Source organism: Fistularia commersonii, chromosome 14 (genome assembly GCF_037954325.1).
Source record: "Fistularia commersonii isolate RoL2024-O1a breed Wild chromosome 14, RoL_Fcom_v1.0, whole genome shotgun sequence".
NCBI classification, from domain to species: Eukaryota; Metazoa; Chordata; class Actinopteri; order Syngnathiformes; family Fistulariidae; genus Fistularia; species Fistularia commersonii.
Window position 1 is genome coordinate 8044719 of NC_141297.1, and position 16403 is coordinate 8061121.

General features: G+C 41.4%; 1 protein-coding gene across 4 annotated transcripts in view; it reads left to right on the top strand.

The window, feature by feature from the left end:
- Positions 1 to 13637, top strand: part of src (SRC proto-oncogene, non-receptor tyrosine kinase) — a 34347-nt gene extending 20710 nt beyond the window's left edge. The window contains exons 4-14 of one of the 4 annotated variants that reach the window (XM_086158920.1): positions 580 to 597; positions 1282 to 1380; positions 2321 to 2347; positions 2457 to 2560; positions 6179 to 6328; positions 7124 to 7279; positions 8090 to 8269; positions 8488 to 8564; positions 8648 to 8801; positions 10664 to 10795; positions 11103 to 13637. In XM_086158920.1, coding sequence (XP_086015046.1) covers positions 580 to 597; positions 1282 to 1380; positions 2321 to 2347; positions 2457 to 2560; positions 6179 to 6328; positions 7124 to 7279; positions 8090 to 8269; positions 8488 to 8564; positions 8648 to 8801; positions 10664 to 10795; positions 11103 to 11311 — 1306 coding nt within the window. In that variant the 3' untranslated portion in view covers positions 11312 to 13637. The remainder of the gene's footprint in view (positions 1 to 579; positions 598 to 1281; positions 1381 to 2320; positions 2348 to 2456; positions 2561 to 6178; positions 6329 to 7123; positions 7280 to 8089; positions 8270 to 8487; positions 8565 to 8647; positions 8802 to 10663; positions 10796 to 11102) is intronic. The other 3 variants (XM_086158922.1, XM_086158921.1, XM_086158923.1) reach the window with 3 other exon arrangements.
- Positions 13638 to 16403: the final 2766 nt, after the last annotated feature.

The window sequence follows — 16403 nt, forward strand, 5'->3', positions numbered from 1 at the left end:
ACCGTCCAATCAGGTATCAGACAGTGGGCTTTCAGCCCTCCTGATTGGCCCACTTTAATTGTTCGCTGTGAATAATAACAATAATGTTTGTTGCCGTTCATCTCCTGACCTTTGACCCCGACTCTGCTTTTGCAACACTTTTTTTCCGCCGTCTGACACAAATACGATCATTCAGTATCTACCAAGAGTATCCATAAAGGGCTCAATTTAAACCTTTTTGAACATTTCTTGCAAATTTGGAGGAACTTATGAGAATTTTCACATCTGTCTGCTGATTCCGAGGTAACTTGCCGCTTCCTCCTTTCCTTTCAGCTGTTTCTCTCATTTTATTACTCATTTTATCCAACTTTAAACTTTTTATGAACACCACTTCCAATCATTTCTGCGTCTCAATTTTTTGAATCAATACAATAATTCTAGGTTTATTGATTGATTTCACCTTTACTCGTCCGTCTTGTTTACTCAGCCGTTCTGCCTCTGCTTTGACTCCCACCTGTCTTTTTTTTTTTTTTCCCCACCATCATCCATCTCTCCTCTCCGTTTCCTCCTCCCGTAAACTGCCACCGCCATTCTTTACAGGAGGAAGGTGAACTGCAGGTTTGTGACGCTCCACTGTAATGCCGCCTACCTCCGAGAGGAGGCCGCACTTAACTCCGCCACCCTCCCCGCCAAGTGACACGTCATGGTAGCGCAGACACCGGGGAATGTTTGTCCGAAAGCTTTGCAGCACCGCGACCGGTTTTGGTCAACGCTCGTCAAAACGGCTAATGACGTCAAAATGATTCGGCGATCCAACATGGCTGCCGGCGCGGAAAAAGGAAATGAATCTGAGCTGGACATCTGGGGGCGCCGCAGCTTCCTGGTTCCCCTGCTCTGATTGGTCAAGAGTCGGACGCTCTTATTCTCAGCTTAGCACCTTTAGCGTTACAAATCTCCGGGCTTCTCCGTCCGGTGCTGCGAGGCTACGAACGCTGTTAAAGTGCACGTCCTCCGCCCAAGCGCATGTGTCTCATTGCCACCCCATGACATCCATACGTCGCCGTGGAGACGCCCGGTCCGGAGTTTATCGAGCCTCTCCAGCAACCACAGGCTCCGCCCCTCCCTTCCCACACAAAAAAAAAAAGAAATTCTGCACGCCGAATTTCATTTCTACCCCAAGAGGCTTGATAAAACCCGGCTCTGAACCCCATACTGCGTGCGTGTGTGTGTGTGTGTGTGTGTGTGTGTGTGTGTTTTCTGGGCAAGTGTGACGCTCTGTGTTCTGGTTCTGGTCATTTGCAGAGAAGGGGATTGGTGGTTGGCCCGCTCCCTGACCACCGGAGAGAGCGGTTACATCCCCAGCAATTATGTGGCTCCGTCCGACTCCATCCAGGCAGAAGAGTATAAAAGTCTTTTCCCTTTTTCCCTTATTTTTTTCCCCCCCGTCTCAGGCGTCGTCCTCTTTTATCTGTTGAGCATGTGACGGATAAAAGAGCCCCGAACATCTTCTGGAAGGTTCCTCCAGCCTTTCATCTCCACGCGGTTTCAACCCAATTTGGCAGTTAGACATTTCAGGATGGTTATTTGCTTTCACGCCGCGGGTAAGACGAGAAGTCTCGCGGCCTAATACCTCACAGATGTGACGAAGGGCCCGGCAGCCAATTAGCATAGTTTAGCTTAGCATGCCTTGTTTCTTTCAAGTCAATATTTAAAGAAATACAGGTTCATCTCCTGGTGACGTCAGAATTCCCACAAATTGACACAAATTCATTGAATCTGGAGTCCTCAAAATGAAACGCCAGTTCCATTTGTACTATTTCCACTGTGTTTTTTTGGTAAATCTCCCAAAGTAGATTTGCTGCTTGACCCTAGTCTAGTCACCGTTAAGTAGCACATATCTGTCGCCTGGTTAGCAAAGCGGGTTCTGGAACTAATGTCACCAGGATTGCAGCAACCTATTATGTTGCAGCAACGTATTAATCTGGAGAACACCCTCATTATGAAATAGGAACTCGTTTCATCCCCGAGATGGAAAGTGAATAAATTTCCCAAAATGTCCCATTTTACATTTGACTGTGTTTATTTCTTCCTCCCCAGCAGGGGGTCCCCAAAACTTTCTTATTGGAGGAAACACCTCCAATGATCATGATGTTAGCTGTCAGCTCCTTTAGTAATTCCCGCAAACCGGGACCAGTTATCATCTTTAAAATTCAATTTAAACCCAGCCCCTGCTCTGGAGGACATCCACTGCTAACATGGGTATGCTAAGCTAACTCTCTCTAACAGCTCCACGTCTCACCTGTGCCTCCTCCTTTTTCTTCTTTATCTTCTCCTCCTCCAGTCATCTCAGACTGACTCTAGAGTCCAGGTAAGATCCCTGTAACCTCTGTGAACCCGTCACCTGACGCCTGCTTCATCGCTCTTCCTCTTCCTCCTCCTCGCCCGTCGTGTTTACCTTGTGGCTTCCGCTCCATCAGGTGGTACTTTGGCAAGATTACGCGCCGCGACTCGGAGCGGCTGCTGCTCAGCCTGGAGAACCGGAGGGGGACCTTCCTGGTGCGAGAGAGCGAGACCACCAAAGGTACGACCGTCACCCCTCGCCGAACTCCACCCAAGATTCGTCCCGATCTGTTAGATCGTCCGGACGTTCTGGTCCTGACGCGAAATTCGGGACGACATCCTGTAGCAACTTCGGGAACAGATCTTGCCCACGATGCATTGTTGCCACCTTTGTCGTCTCCCTCCCCAGCTGTCAATTTATTATTGTTATCTTTTAGTTGAAACTCTGGCACAACAATTTCCTTCGGGATAAATAAAATTGTTCTTATTCTTATTCTTAATCACTGCACCGATGCACAGACCTCCGCCTCCGAGGCATTGCCGTCGTTACGGCAACCGATCTCCATATGCACAGGGGAACCGAGCTCGTAGCTGAATTTGCTTGTATATCAAATTAAATTTCACCGTTAAAATTACTTCCTATTAATCCATTAAAGTAAAAATGTATTTAATAAATAACAAATAATGTATAAAAATGTCTGTAGATGTTCTCAGTCATCCAGGTCATGGTTAATTCTTGTCAAAATCTTTGACAAAACTAGACTTGATATGAACTTGAAGAAAAATCAAGCCACGAGAAGAAGATTTTGTTAAATATTAAAAATTATAATGCGTAATAAAAGACAATGTAATGAAATGAACTGGTTTCATTAAGTTTGTTTGCCATGAAGGTGCTGAGGTTCGGGGAGTTTTCATTTCGTGCTCTATCACTTAACATACTACACACTTAATGCTGCAATGTATTGCTAACTTTAATTTGCTCACTATGCTACACTTGATCACTAAACTTGATTTGGCGAATGACTGAAACCCGATCCTCTTTTAAAAACAATCAAATCATCCCCTACTGGGGATGACTCTGCTGATGCCGCTGATGTTACAAGTCGGGACACCTCGCTCATGTTTTCCATGATTTTTGCAAGACCACCTGGTGGCGGATGGCATGCCTGACTGTATTTAGATGCTGCTTCACGGACAGCGGTGGCAACGACAGTGTCGAACGCTCATCCGGCTCCCTCGTAACTCAGATCACAGCTTGTATCACAAAAAAAAAAAAAAAAAAGTGCCATAGTGCCTGGCACATTTCTCAAAAAGTTCATGAATTCGTGAGCTTGCAAATCAAGATTCCCCTGTTTTTTGGTGAATGTTGTTACTTCCTGCCACCCAACATAATGCAGTGACTCAGCAACTGAAAGGACAGAATGGGGGGGGGGGGTGCCCCCCCGCCCCCAAACTCTGACACACACTCAACTCCTATCCTATGTATTTTAGTTACATTTATTTAACCGTATTTATTCTTCAGTACAAGCATACAAGTCAGCCTCCAAACGCAGTGAAAGGGCAAGGACAGTCATGTCCGCCTCTGTTTCTCACAGGATAAACTTCCTGCCTCAGTCACTTTCTCCTTTCATGACCCGACCGGGACTCGAGCTCGACAGCTCCCGAGTCCTAACTGTCCCTTTTTTTTCCGGCCCGTGTTTCGTGATTCACCTGAACGCCTCATAATGCGTCTGGAAACACATCAGGACACACTCGCCCTTTGTTTCTTTGGGGGTGACTGCGAGTGGCGTCACCGTCTGTGGTCACAACCCTCATTTCTTTCCTTGACTACTCTTTTTTTTCTCTTGCCAAACCGGTGGAAATTATATTCGGTTTTAATTATTTTATTTATTTATTTTTTTTTTGCAACTGCAGAGAAACCAGGGATTCATTATCCAGCAGAAAACTTGCTTAAGACATGAGTTTGTTTGTTTTATTTTGTTTTTTTGTGGCCTATTAAATCACATTCTCAGCTCTTCTGAACGGATGTCCCAACACCCCGGATCGCCTCCCGGTATTTGTTTTCGTTCATCGAGTCACAAGAGAACCAGTAGAACCGCAATGTCTGAGGGGCTTCCTGCCTCAGAATAGTAAAAAAAAAAGAAAGAAAAAACAAATTTCTCCTGACGGAGTTAAATGCAACATGTTCTCAGAACTCGGTGGGTTCAGGGAACCCACAAATCAAGATTCTTCATAACCCAGGAATGTTTTTAAAAACAGAAAAAATACACCACAACACACCTGCCCTGACCAGAAATGTCAATATTTTTTCGTCTTCACTTCGAAATATCGGTTGAAGGATGCTGAGGTTGGAACTTCCATGCAGGAAGCTTAGAGAAAGACCAGAGAGGAGATTTATGGACAGAGGGAAAGAGGACATGAAGTTAGTTTTGAGAGAAGAGGATGCAGAGGAGAGGGTTAGATGGAGAAAGATGATGTCCCTGGAAGGGAACAGCCAAAAGGAAAAGGAGATGTCGCATTTCCTACTAGGTCAGCCAAAAAAATGGAGGCTTAACAAAATGGTAATACATAAATCCTAGATTAGCAAATAATCAAATGCACTGATTAAAATGAGCCAAAAAAAAAAATAGAAGATAAAGTCGTTGTTCTCATTTTTTTTATTGGGGCAATAGAAGGGCCCCACCACCAAAAAAAAAAAAGTATGAAAAACAAATGAGTTAGTTATTGATCATTTTTTCCAATTTCCAAAACAGGCAGATAACACTCATGTTGAAGAAGATACATTTATTTAATTTTGGCTGATTTATGATTATTACATTTTTATCCTATTTCTAAATTACTAAAATCACTTTCTGTCTCTGCCTCTAGAGATTTTATCTGAAGAGAGATCTGTGTTTTTTTCTGCTTTGGGAAATTTCATACGTGCAAACAATACGGGTTAAACCCCTGGTGTTTTACGCAACACTTCTAAATAATTTGCGATTAATGTGGATTGATCAGCGATCTCACACACAAGGAAAGGGAGCAGGCTTCAGCTACGTCCGGATTGTCAAAGCGTGCTCTTTTCCTGTTTGTTTTTTTTTTTTTTTTTTTATTTCAAATATTGCATCCCGGCGGGTTTGAATTCCACCACGCCTCGCGGTGCCGAAGGAGAAGAAAGCTAATTCGTTCCAGCAGCAGAGACGAGATCGGCGCTGCTCCGGCGGCCCCCAACTGTGAGCGTCAGTCGTGGTCTAGAAAGAGACGCGTCGGGCAGATGGAGAAGGTTGGATGTGACGCCTGTGGGACGCCGTCTGGAGATACTTCTGATAGGCAGCTGCTCGGCTTCAGCTGTGTGTGTGTGTGTGTGAGTGTGTAGACTCGCGTAGTGCAGAATTCCTGTTGGTTCTTATTACAGGATGTAACAGCGTGTGCAGTGCTGCGGCGAGCTGGAGACGAGAGGAGACAGCGGGGTGGGGATGTTGAGTGTGTGTGTGTGTGTGTGTGTGTGTGTGTGTGTGTGGGGTGGTTGGGGTGGTGGTCCTGGGTGGGCATGTCAGGCAGAATTAGGTCAGTGCGGAGGCAGCCGAGGCTGAGGGCTGTACAGCCGTAGGGCACGTTGCCCGATTCAAACATGGAAGGAAGGTGTGTGTGTGTGTGTGTGTCAAAGGGGGGGCTTCCCCTGGAGCAGCTTACTCTCACTGCCCCCTGGTGGCCAATAAGTGCAACACCAACCCCTCTTGAGAGTTATTTTTAGTCATCTGAGTCATATTTAAAAACACATTTTGGCAAATTAATAAGATAATGTGTTATTGTGTCCATGACACTGGTGCAAAAGCTATGCAGGTACTCACACACACTTGTGTATATTCCTGAACAGGGGCCTACTGCCTGTCCGTGCTGGACTACGACAACGCCAAGGGGCTGAACGTGAAGCACTATAAAATCAGGAAGTTGGACAGTGGAGGTTTCTACATCACATCTCGCACACAATTTAGCACCTTGCAGCAGCTGGTTAACCACTACCGCAGTGAGTACCGGCCCCGCCCGCACCCAACCAGCCCACCTCCATCTGATAAATATTTCAGTTTTTGTTCCAGACCAGCCAAAATAAAACCCTTATATGCTAGAAGTCATTATGTGCCCAAGAGAACCTAGAAAACCTTGTTTCTATGCTGATGACTCTGCTTTGATTTGAGAGGGTACGCTCCCTTTAGCGAATCTTTCTGAGCAGCCAGGTAGCAGTTAGCTTGTTTGTTAGCCGCCACCTCCATCTGATTTGATATTTCAGTTTTTGTTCCAGACCTGCCAAAATACAAGCCGTATATGCTAGAAGTCATTATGTGCCCAAGAGAACCTAGAAAACCTTGTTTCTATGCTGATGACTCTGCTTCTTATTTGAGAAGGTACACTCCCTTTAGTGACTCTGTCTAAGCAGCCATGTAGCGGTTAGCTTGTTTGTTAGCCACAGTTTTGCCCAGCCCACCTCCATCTGATTTGATATTTCAATTTTTGTTCCAGACCTGCCAAAATACAAGCCTTATATGCTAGAAGTCATTATGGGCCCAAGATAGCCTAGAAAACCTTGTTTCTATGCTGATGACTCTGCTTCTTATTTGAGAAGGTACAGTCCCTTTAGCGACTCTTTCTGAGCAGCCTGTTAGCAGTTAGTTTATTCATCAGCCACAGTTCTGTTGGTGTGCCAAGACACATTTGGTAACCCCCAGGTACCACTTTACAAACTTGAAGCCCTATAATCCCATGTATCGCTATCGGCTCCAGTGGCGGCCACTCCCTGATCCTGTGCGTCTGCATGTCTGTCCAGAGCACGCCGACGGCCTGTGTCACAGTCTGACGGACATTTGCCCCGTCTTGAAGCCTCAGACCCAGGGTTTGGCCAAGGACGCCTGGGAGATCCCCCGGGAGTCGCTCCGCCTGGACCTGAAACTTGGACAGGGCTGCTTCGGGGAGGTTTGGATGGGTGAGCAACAAACCCCAAATTTTATCTATTTGATTGAAGTTTATTTCACATCTTTCACACCATTTGGTTATTTCACACCAAAAAATATAGTACTTCATCACTTATCTGATCCTTCAGTTATTTTGAATATTAACATTTTTAAATGTTTCGTCTTTTTTTGTTTTTCCTTCTGTTAGCATGCTTGAACAATACCTGCCATTTTTTTAAAACAACTTCCTGCTTTCATGATCATCACTTGAGCTGCCACTTCTTTAATTCATTGCTTGAGGAATTTTATTTAAAAATTAATATCTGTGTGACTTTTGGTGATTTGGTGGTTCGCTGATTGTTTGTTAGTATCCCATTTGTCAATCAGTGCTTGGATGAGCTAGCATTACAGCTAGCTGCTAATGTTAGCTTGAATTCAACATGAGCCTTTTGTACCGTTCTTAAAATCATGATAGTCTTTTTCCCTTCTTTGCTTTGCTGTGATAAGAGTTCCTCGGCGGTGCATGATGAAAACTATAAATAAATAAAAAGTAAATAAAATAAAACTTGTTGATTTTGATGGCTCTTTTGCTGGTTTGTTCATCGCTTCACTGGTTTGATCGTTGTTCAGTGGTTAACAATTCAGTACCGTACATGCTCATTTTCTTATAATTTATTAAAAAAGTATTAAAATGTCTTGCAGGCAGGTTTTAGTGCCGTTTCTCGCTCATTCCTCGACAGTAAACGACTACTTTTCCGATCATTGGTTTAAGCCATTTATTCAGGATTCGGTGATATTGAATGATTATAGCTTATATTAATGATGTGCCTCAACCCCGTTAGGGACCTGGAACGGGACGACGCGGGTGGCCATCAAGACCCTGAAACCTGGAACCATGTCGCCCGAGGCCTTCTTGCAGGAGGCGCAGGTCATGAAGAAGCTCCGCCATGAGAAGCTGGTCCAGCTCTACGCCGTGGTGTCTGAGGAGCCCATCTACATCGTCACAGAGTACATGGGGCAAGGTTGGCCATCTTTGATCGCTCAAAGTCTACCGCGCTTTTTTTTTTATTTTTTATTTTTTTAAAGATTTATAACATCCAGTGATTTAGATAGTCGAAATGATTGTAAACATGATTTATCACATTAGAAAATAGCCGCATGTAAACATCTGATTCCAGCCCCGGTCCTCACTTTATAATCTGAGATTAGGAAATAAACTGGAGAAACTTTGCGCCGACAGGCAGCCTCCTGGACTTCTTGAAAGGTGACATGGGGAAGATGCTCCGCCTCCCCCAGCTGGTCGACATGGCGTCGCAAGTGAGCACAAACGTCGGACCCGTCTCTTCTTCTACTGAGCCGGGGCCCCGATTTACTCATGGGATGCTCCCTGCCCCTTTCAGATAGCCTCTGGCATGGCGTATGTGGAGAGGATGAACTACGTGCACCGGGACCTGCGCGCCGCCAACATTCTGGTGGGAGACAATCTGGTCTGCAAGGTGGCCGACTTCGGCTTGGCCCGACTCATCGAGGACAACGAGTACACGGCCAGGCAAGGTGAGCGGCGCACCCTCCGCGGCACAGCACTGTCAACACCTGGGCGGTAAAATGTGTCATTACCTAAAACCCAGGTCAAACTCTCATCGTGTCCCCGAAACAAAACTTGCTAAGTTTCCAATATGAACAGAGAACAACTATGCAGCAAGAGTAAATGCAATGCACAAAATCAAATACCGGACTCAAAAATAACTTGGTCAGTCTCTAATGAAAGCCGAGAACTATAGTATCAAGGTCAAACGTAATAGGGGAAATCAAAACAAACATCTCTCCTCGACATGCGACTAGTCCAGGGGTCGGCAACCCATAATACCCAAAGAGCCATTTGGACCCGGTTTCCTCGGAAAAGAAAACACCGGGAGACGCAATTACTTTTTGACGTCTAAAATAAAGGTACCACTGTATAAATTGCTTTTTATTACCTTTACACTTTGTATAAACAAGTGCGTAGTGTGTTGCTTCTGAAATTCACAAAGTATTACAGAGAAAATTAAATTTTATTTATGTAATGAACTCATTTTGAGCTTTGGGCTTTCAGAGCGTGCAGTGAAGCCTTGACCTGAATTTTAAAAATAAATCAGGAAAAAAATCACTGTGTCAGTAAACAATAAAAATTAAATATTTGCAAAATATCTTCATAAATATTTATTTTAACTGGTTTATGGGACTTCTGCTCTTGAACTTCTGCGCACAGCATCCGCAAATCGGGACTTTACCGGCTGGCGGGTATACCGGCTTCCGCGAGTGTGACGTTATTTTGAGCGGCGAAAAATAATGAATATAATTTTATTTAATATTTCAAGATCACAAAAATCTTTCAACTTAGAACTAAAAGTTAAAACAAGGAATTAACACAAATGATATACACTTCAACTAAATATTTATAATTTATTTTCCCAAGCCGCGGGTTGCCGACCCCTGGACTAGACATACCTACATATAGGGGGCGGTCAGCACCCTTGCCACATGAAAGGGGGGACACATAATCGACCAACACAAACAATGACATAAAAGGTTATGAAGTATTCAATAATACTTAAACAACAGCCTGCCAACAGGGATATTAAAATGTAACACATTTCAATGATTTACAAAGGGATTGAATAGGGCGGCTTGATCTGGGCCGCCTCCGTCATCCCCATGAAAGACCCAATAAAGATCGAACCACAACAAATGCTCCCTTTTTCCTTGACGGCCCCGTTTTGCCGCTGAAGGGACTCATCAACGGCAAGGAACATTATGAAAAGCTAAGCACCTCCACCCCATCTGCCCTGTTATAGCATGCGAAACAAATTGTCGGCGCGGGCATGTGCTCACACACGCAAGAACGCCAACACGAGGGTCGCCCCACTTCCGCATAGACTTTGGACTAAAGTGTCAAGACTTGTTTTTTGGGAGTAAAGGCTCAGGACGTGTATCATCTTGAGTTTAAACACTCGGGACTCGAGCAGAAAGACCTGGAATAAGAAAGTAAAGACAATGTATTTGAGAGTAAAGACATACGACTTGAGTCTAAAGACTCGAGACTTAGCATATTTGTTAAAATTTGCCATGCAATTTAGAGCAAAAACTTTCGACTTGACTGAAAAAGTAGGTCACGGGTGTAAAAAACTCGCCTCCTAAATCTTGGGACTCAGATTTTGAGTGAACCGATTTGCGGCTTGAGTGTCAAGACTTCGATGTTGAGTGTAAAGACTGGAAAGTTGGGAATGAGGACATGGTAAAACCTGGGGTTTTAAATGTTGGTACTCATGTTTCCAGCGTAAAGACTTCAGGGAGGGAAGGGTGACTTCCAAAACTTGGGGTTTTGAGTGACAACTTATTGAGTCCAAGTCACTGATGTGGCGGGTGTGTGAATACAGGAGCCAAATTCCCCATCAAGTGGACGGCGCCTGAGGCGGCGCTTTTTGGACGTTTCACCATCAAGTCGGACGTCTGGTCCTTCGGCATCCTGCTCACTGAACTGGCCACCAAGGGACGAGTCCCGTACCCAGGTAACGTACCTCCTACGGGTCTCTAAAGAGTTTCTGCGATTTCTTGCATCTCTTCGGAAGTTTTTAGTTGGTTTCCAGTCTAATAGTGCAACTTTTCAGGTGATTATATGGAAGTTTTTGGTCACTTCTTGCTGATTCTTTGGGTCATTTGATGGTCACTTCTTGCTGATTCTTTGGGTCATTTGATGGTCACTTCTGACAATTCCTTGTAGTTCTTTTAGTCTCAGCTGAAATGGATGTATAGAAAACCCACAATAAAAGTCGATCCCCCTGTCTCATCATGTGACCGTGGCTCTGTTTACCCCAGGCATGGTAAACCGGGAGGTGCTGGACCAGGTGGAGCGCGGCTACAGGATGCCGTGTCCCGCCGAGTGCCCGGAGTCCATGCACGAGCTGATGTTGACCTGCTGGAGGAAGGAGCCCGAGGAGCGACCCACCTTCGAGTACCTGCAGGGCTTCCTGGAGGATTATTTCACCTCCACGGAGCCGCAGTACCAGCCGGGAGAAAACCTGTAACCGGGCTGGGTGGATAAAAACACCCGCTGTTTCATTAGGGACCGTGAAAGTAACGCAGTTTGATATGTAGTCCGGGGGGATAAAACCACAAGGATCAAAAATATCATATTTTACAGTTTACTGAATCTGAACCTGCACTGATCTAATAGATTCCTTTCTTTTTAATGAATATGCATTTTGAATACTTATTCCTTCTCACAGCGGCTGGCAAAATCTGAATTCTAAGATTTAAAAAAGAAATAGATCATATTTTCTTAAATATATGCAAAAAAGGCTTCCGCACCCAGCCTACACACATCCACATTCACTAATGAAAAAGAAAATTTAATTTAATTTAAAACAAATTATGGTTCAAGTGATTCTTCTTGTATATAGATTTTAAAATTTGGTTTATGATTATATCTTTTAAATTACAAACAGAGAGTTTTTTGTTTTTTTAATTTAAATGATAATTTTCAGGGCTTTTTTTTTTTGCAGATTTGCAGGTCATTCCCCTCAAGCTCATGTTTTACTTTTTTGAATTTCTTGCAGATTTTTTTAGGGGGGGGGGGTTAAATCATCATTGTCTCTCAATGCCGATAGTGCAAACCAATGGTTAACATGAACCATCTGTAAAAGTATTCGATGAAAACTGGACATTTAAATCCTCCAGAAAGATTTTTTTTTTCCCATAGGACTTTTATATCAAACTGCATTAGTTTTACAAAAATTTGCACCGAATAACTTGACAGTGAGTGTGTGTAAATGCGTGCGTGTGTGTGTGTGTGTGTGCATGTGTGTGTATGAGTGTGTTTGTACAATATACATTCTGGTACAATCAGCACCCTGCAGGAGTGTCAGCAACTTCGTCTCTCCAAAGTCACCATTGCTTTATTATTATTATTATTATTGTTTTTTTCTGTGGATTAATTTTACTTCATCAGAGGGTACAAGTTTATTTTACCTTGAATCTTTAAAAACAGAGGACACTATGTTTTCTCCTGTCAAAGGACACATTCCTCATGCACTTTTTCCTGAACCCGCCCCCTCGCCTGTCCTGCTGAAAAGTCAATTTTTTGCCACATTTTTTCTGGAAGATCCTATTTTAAAACACACACTTAGCATGTCTCGTCTTCGGTTTGGTTCCGGCCTCCCCTCCGACAGGCAGAACCTGGACGCTCATGAAGCAGGAGAACATGGAAGTTGCTTTTATTTTTTATTTTGATTTTTTTTTTTTTTTTTCATCTGATTTGACCTGGATTGACTGGAATAAAAAAGAATCAGGTGAATTTCCTTTTTTTTTATTTTTTTTTTATTTTGCTTCTGACTGCTGTGAGATTTTTGTACAAACTTTTGTACGAACTTTCTTTCAAAATAAAAAGGCTACTGATCCCCCGGTGGTCGACTCGGGGGCAAGGAGACGACCGCCTCGCTGCAAAAAGGACTTCTCTTGTGCCAATGAGAATGGTTATTTTCTACTTTTCTTCTACCGTGCAAAAAGTGTATTTTACTACTTTTCTTACCATGAAGTCAGAGGGCTGGTGGAAGTGGATGTTTGGCTTTTACTCAATGAAAGAAGAAAACACACTGTTTGAAAACTTGTCCTGCACCTTCAGGTTCACCAGCAGGGTTTTCAGCTGCTCTTTGGGGTTTTTAAAGTGTTTAAATGAAAATGAGGTGAATCTTCTTTAATATTTTTTGTTTTTCCTTTTAATTCTGCTCTTCATTAAATTAAGTCGATTGCTCTTCAAGCTGGGCAGTTTATCCCTGTATGTCAGTGTAACTGTGGTTATAATGTGGAAATTTTTTCTTTTTTTAATATCAAATATTGTGATATTACTTTCCACAGTTGTTTTTTTTTTTTTACCCTCTTAATTATCCAGTCAAATTTTATTCTTCAGTAAAAACAGTTTGCATAATTTTCCTCATTCATGATCCTGAAGTCATGATTTCAGAATTAGCAAGAGATTGCTATCAGTAAAAAAAACAAACAAAAAAAAAATTCATCGCATGACATTTGCAATAACAAATATACAATGGTGCCATCTTCCATTTCAAATGATCATGATAATAATAAAAGTGTCATTTCACAGCTCCTCCTCATGGTGGAGACACACTTAAGGTATTCAATGTCGTGATGTTCCTGACCAGACGTCATTCAGCTTCACCCAAACCCAATCGTATACTGGAAATGTCATTAAACCTTTATTAGAATTAAGAAAAGAAAGTTTAAAATGTGCTGCGGTGTCAATATGCCTCGCCCAGCCTGCAAGGAGCCGACCACAGCCTTGCTCACAAATTGGTATTATTAAACGTTGATTGTAAATAAATATCCTGAATGTTTATATCTTGTATATAATCATATATATATATATTTCTGTCTGTATAATTTATTCCTTATAAAATAACCCTTGATTCTCGCTGTTTCTTCACTCATGTTGAAGAACACAGGTTGCCAACCACTTGATGTATTTTGATACAAGTACATTTGGTTCTGCAGTGCAACTACTTATAACATTTTAAATTCTTCACAACAAACTAACCCGTAATTCTTCCTCACTGGTAATTGATTAACTTGATTTAAAGATGAAATGCAGCTCACATATGAATGAAAAATGTAGCGATGGAAAAAATAACTGAGGTTTCAAGCCCAAAATCAGAAGGAAATTACTGATAAAATAGTTCAAAACAAATTCAAGAACTTGACAAAAATTTACCTGAAAATCTGAAATTCCACCCGGAAAACTGAAATTTAGCAAAAATTTATGAGGATTGGAAAGAAACAGATACACACCTTGAACATAAGATAAAATTTCCCAAAAAAAGGGCAGTAGAAAATTACCTGACCAAATTAATCAGCGTTAAATCAACCCAAATCAGTTGGTGACTCATTTAGAATTTAATCAAAAATCATGCCTGGTATATTTTTTAAACATTTCTGAGGTGAAATTATTTGAAGTCAAAGGGAAGGTCAATAAAGGTCTATATAATGATATTATCTGTAAAAGGATAAAAGGAGGATAAAAAGTCATTAAACCAGCAAAAAGTTATTAAACTCTTAATCTGGCAAGAAACACTATCTAGAACAGAAAAAAATGTTGATTTCTTTCATTTCTAAATTTACCATACAACTATCTCAAATGAGAAAACATCATAAAAATGAGAATTGAATGTCAAATAGGAGATACTATTTTTTTTTACTTTTTTAGCTGAACTTCCATATTTTCTAAAATCATAAGAAGACATTTAAATAAAACCAGGTTTTAAACTAAACTTCGAGGTTTTTATTCTTCATCAAAGCATCAGGAGTCTCCTCTTCTGAGTGTTCAGCTCGAAAACTGCCAACCAACTGATGGGCTACGCTCAACACGACGAGTGAACGCTCTGTGATGCGTTCACAGCCAAACATACCTGGGACTCAAACGGGTCGATGTATCGCTTCCTGCTGGTTCGTTCACCCCTCCTTTCCCTCTATGCAGATGTTTTATTTAATCTGTAATAATCCCATTCTATACTCTTTTTTTTTTTTTTTTTTCTAATATAACCAATGGGAATTTTCACATTAATACCTCTTGGAAATAAAAATAAAATCATGATGAATTGTTAAGATTTGATATTAACATTTGAATAAAGATTTGTATGCCTTGTATGTCTCATCCTGTTTTTAAAATGGAGTTCTGACTTTTGGTTTTACAGATAAGGAGGGAGGATCTGTGCAGGCCAGCGACGTGTTGGCTGGGATTAATAATCCACGATCAAAGGTTTCATTACGGGGTTGTTCTTCTGCTGGAGAACCTCTGTGGATCTTATCATTATCAGAATAACAAGAAACTTAACAGAGAGAAATTGATTAAACTGATGAATAAATAGGTCCATGTCAACTACGATACATCGATCGATTATATGGATGTGATTGATAAATGTCCCCTAGCTGTGTGATGAAGTCATGCACTTGCTGTACGTTCAATGATTTAGTGAGAGCGGGGAATTAAGTAGTTTCATTAATGGGTTAAGTGAGGGCCAACCCATAATGGAACAATGTTTGTGACTAAAAGTAATTGGCGCTGAATTGACACGTTGACTGCTTGACCATGTGATATTTCTGTAAATACCGGCTGCACTAAATGGCACTTCAACGGCAGACAGACATTCAGTTAAAAAGATCAATTTGAAGCAAGACATGCATCAGTGATAGATGTCAACAGATTTTACTTAGAGGCAATAAAAAATAACTACAATAATGACAGTTCGAAGAAAAAGATTTTTAAAATGTATTTTATATCATTATTTATGTTGTTGACTCTATATAGGGACTGGACAATAATGGACAATAATGGACTAAGCCAGTACTTTTTTCACACGCTTTGAGCACTGCAGCTTAAACAACGAGTAGAAGTAGCTGTTTACCTTTATTTCTCTCATGATACGTCACTTCAACATCAGACAGACATCCAGTCAAAAAGGTCAATTTGACAAAGGACAAGGATATATATATATATATATATATATATATATATATATATATATACACACACACACACACACTTTATTATTATATGTACTTTATTACTGTACTTTATTATCCCTTTGTTGGCTATATATATTGACTAGCCAATAATGGCTGTTCGTATATAGTGCTGATAGTTCTTATCCCTATTGTTGTCGTTTTGGTTATCTATTCTCACCCTTGTCTTTTTTTTCCATTCTGTTGTCTATTTTTATCCTTGTTGTTGTTCACTCTGCCAGATGTCTTTTGCTGTTTTTCAATTGTCTCTCTTATTTATATTTATGCTCATATTTATTGATACCGTTGTTGCACTTATGTGACAAAAGAATTGCACCTATAGGGATCAATAAAGTATATCTTATGAGATGAGATGAGATGAGAACAACTTTATTTATCCCGAAGGAAATTGTTGTGCCAGAATTTCAAGTAAAGAACATAACAGTAATAGATAATAGTAGAAAGGAGGAAGAATAAGAAATACAATGAAATATGAATTGTCTTAACTGTTAACTGTAACTACAAAGATTGATTATCTTATCTTGTCTTATCTTATCTTATCTTATCTTATCTTATCTTATCTTATCTAATTTTATGTTATGTTATGTT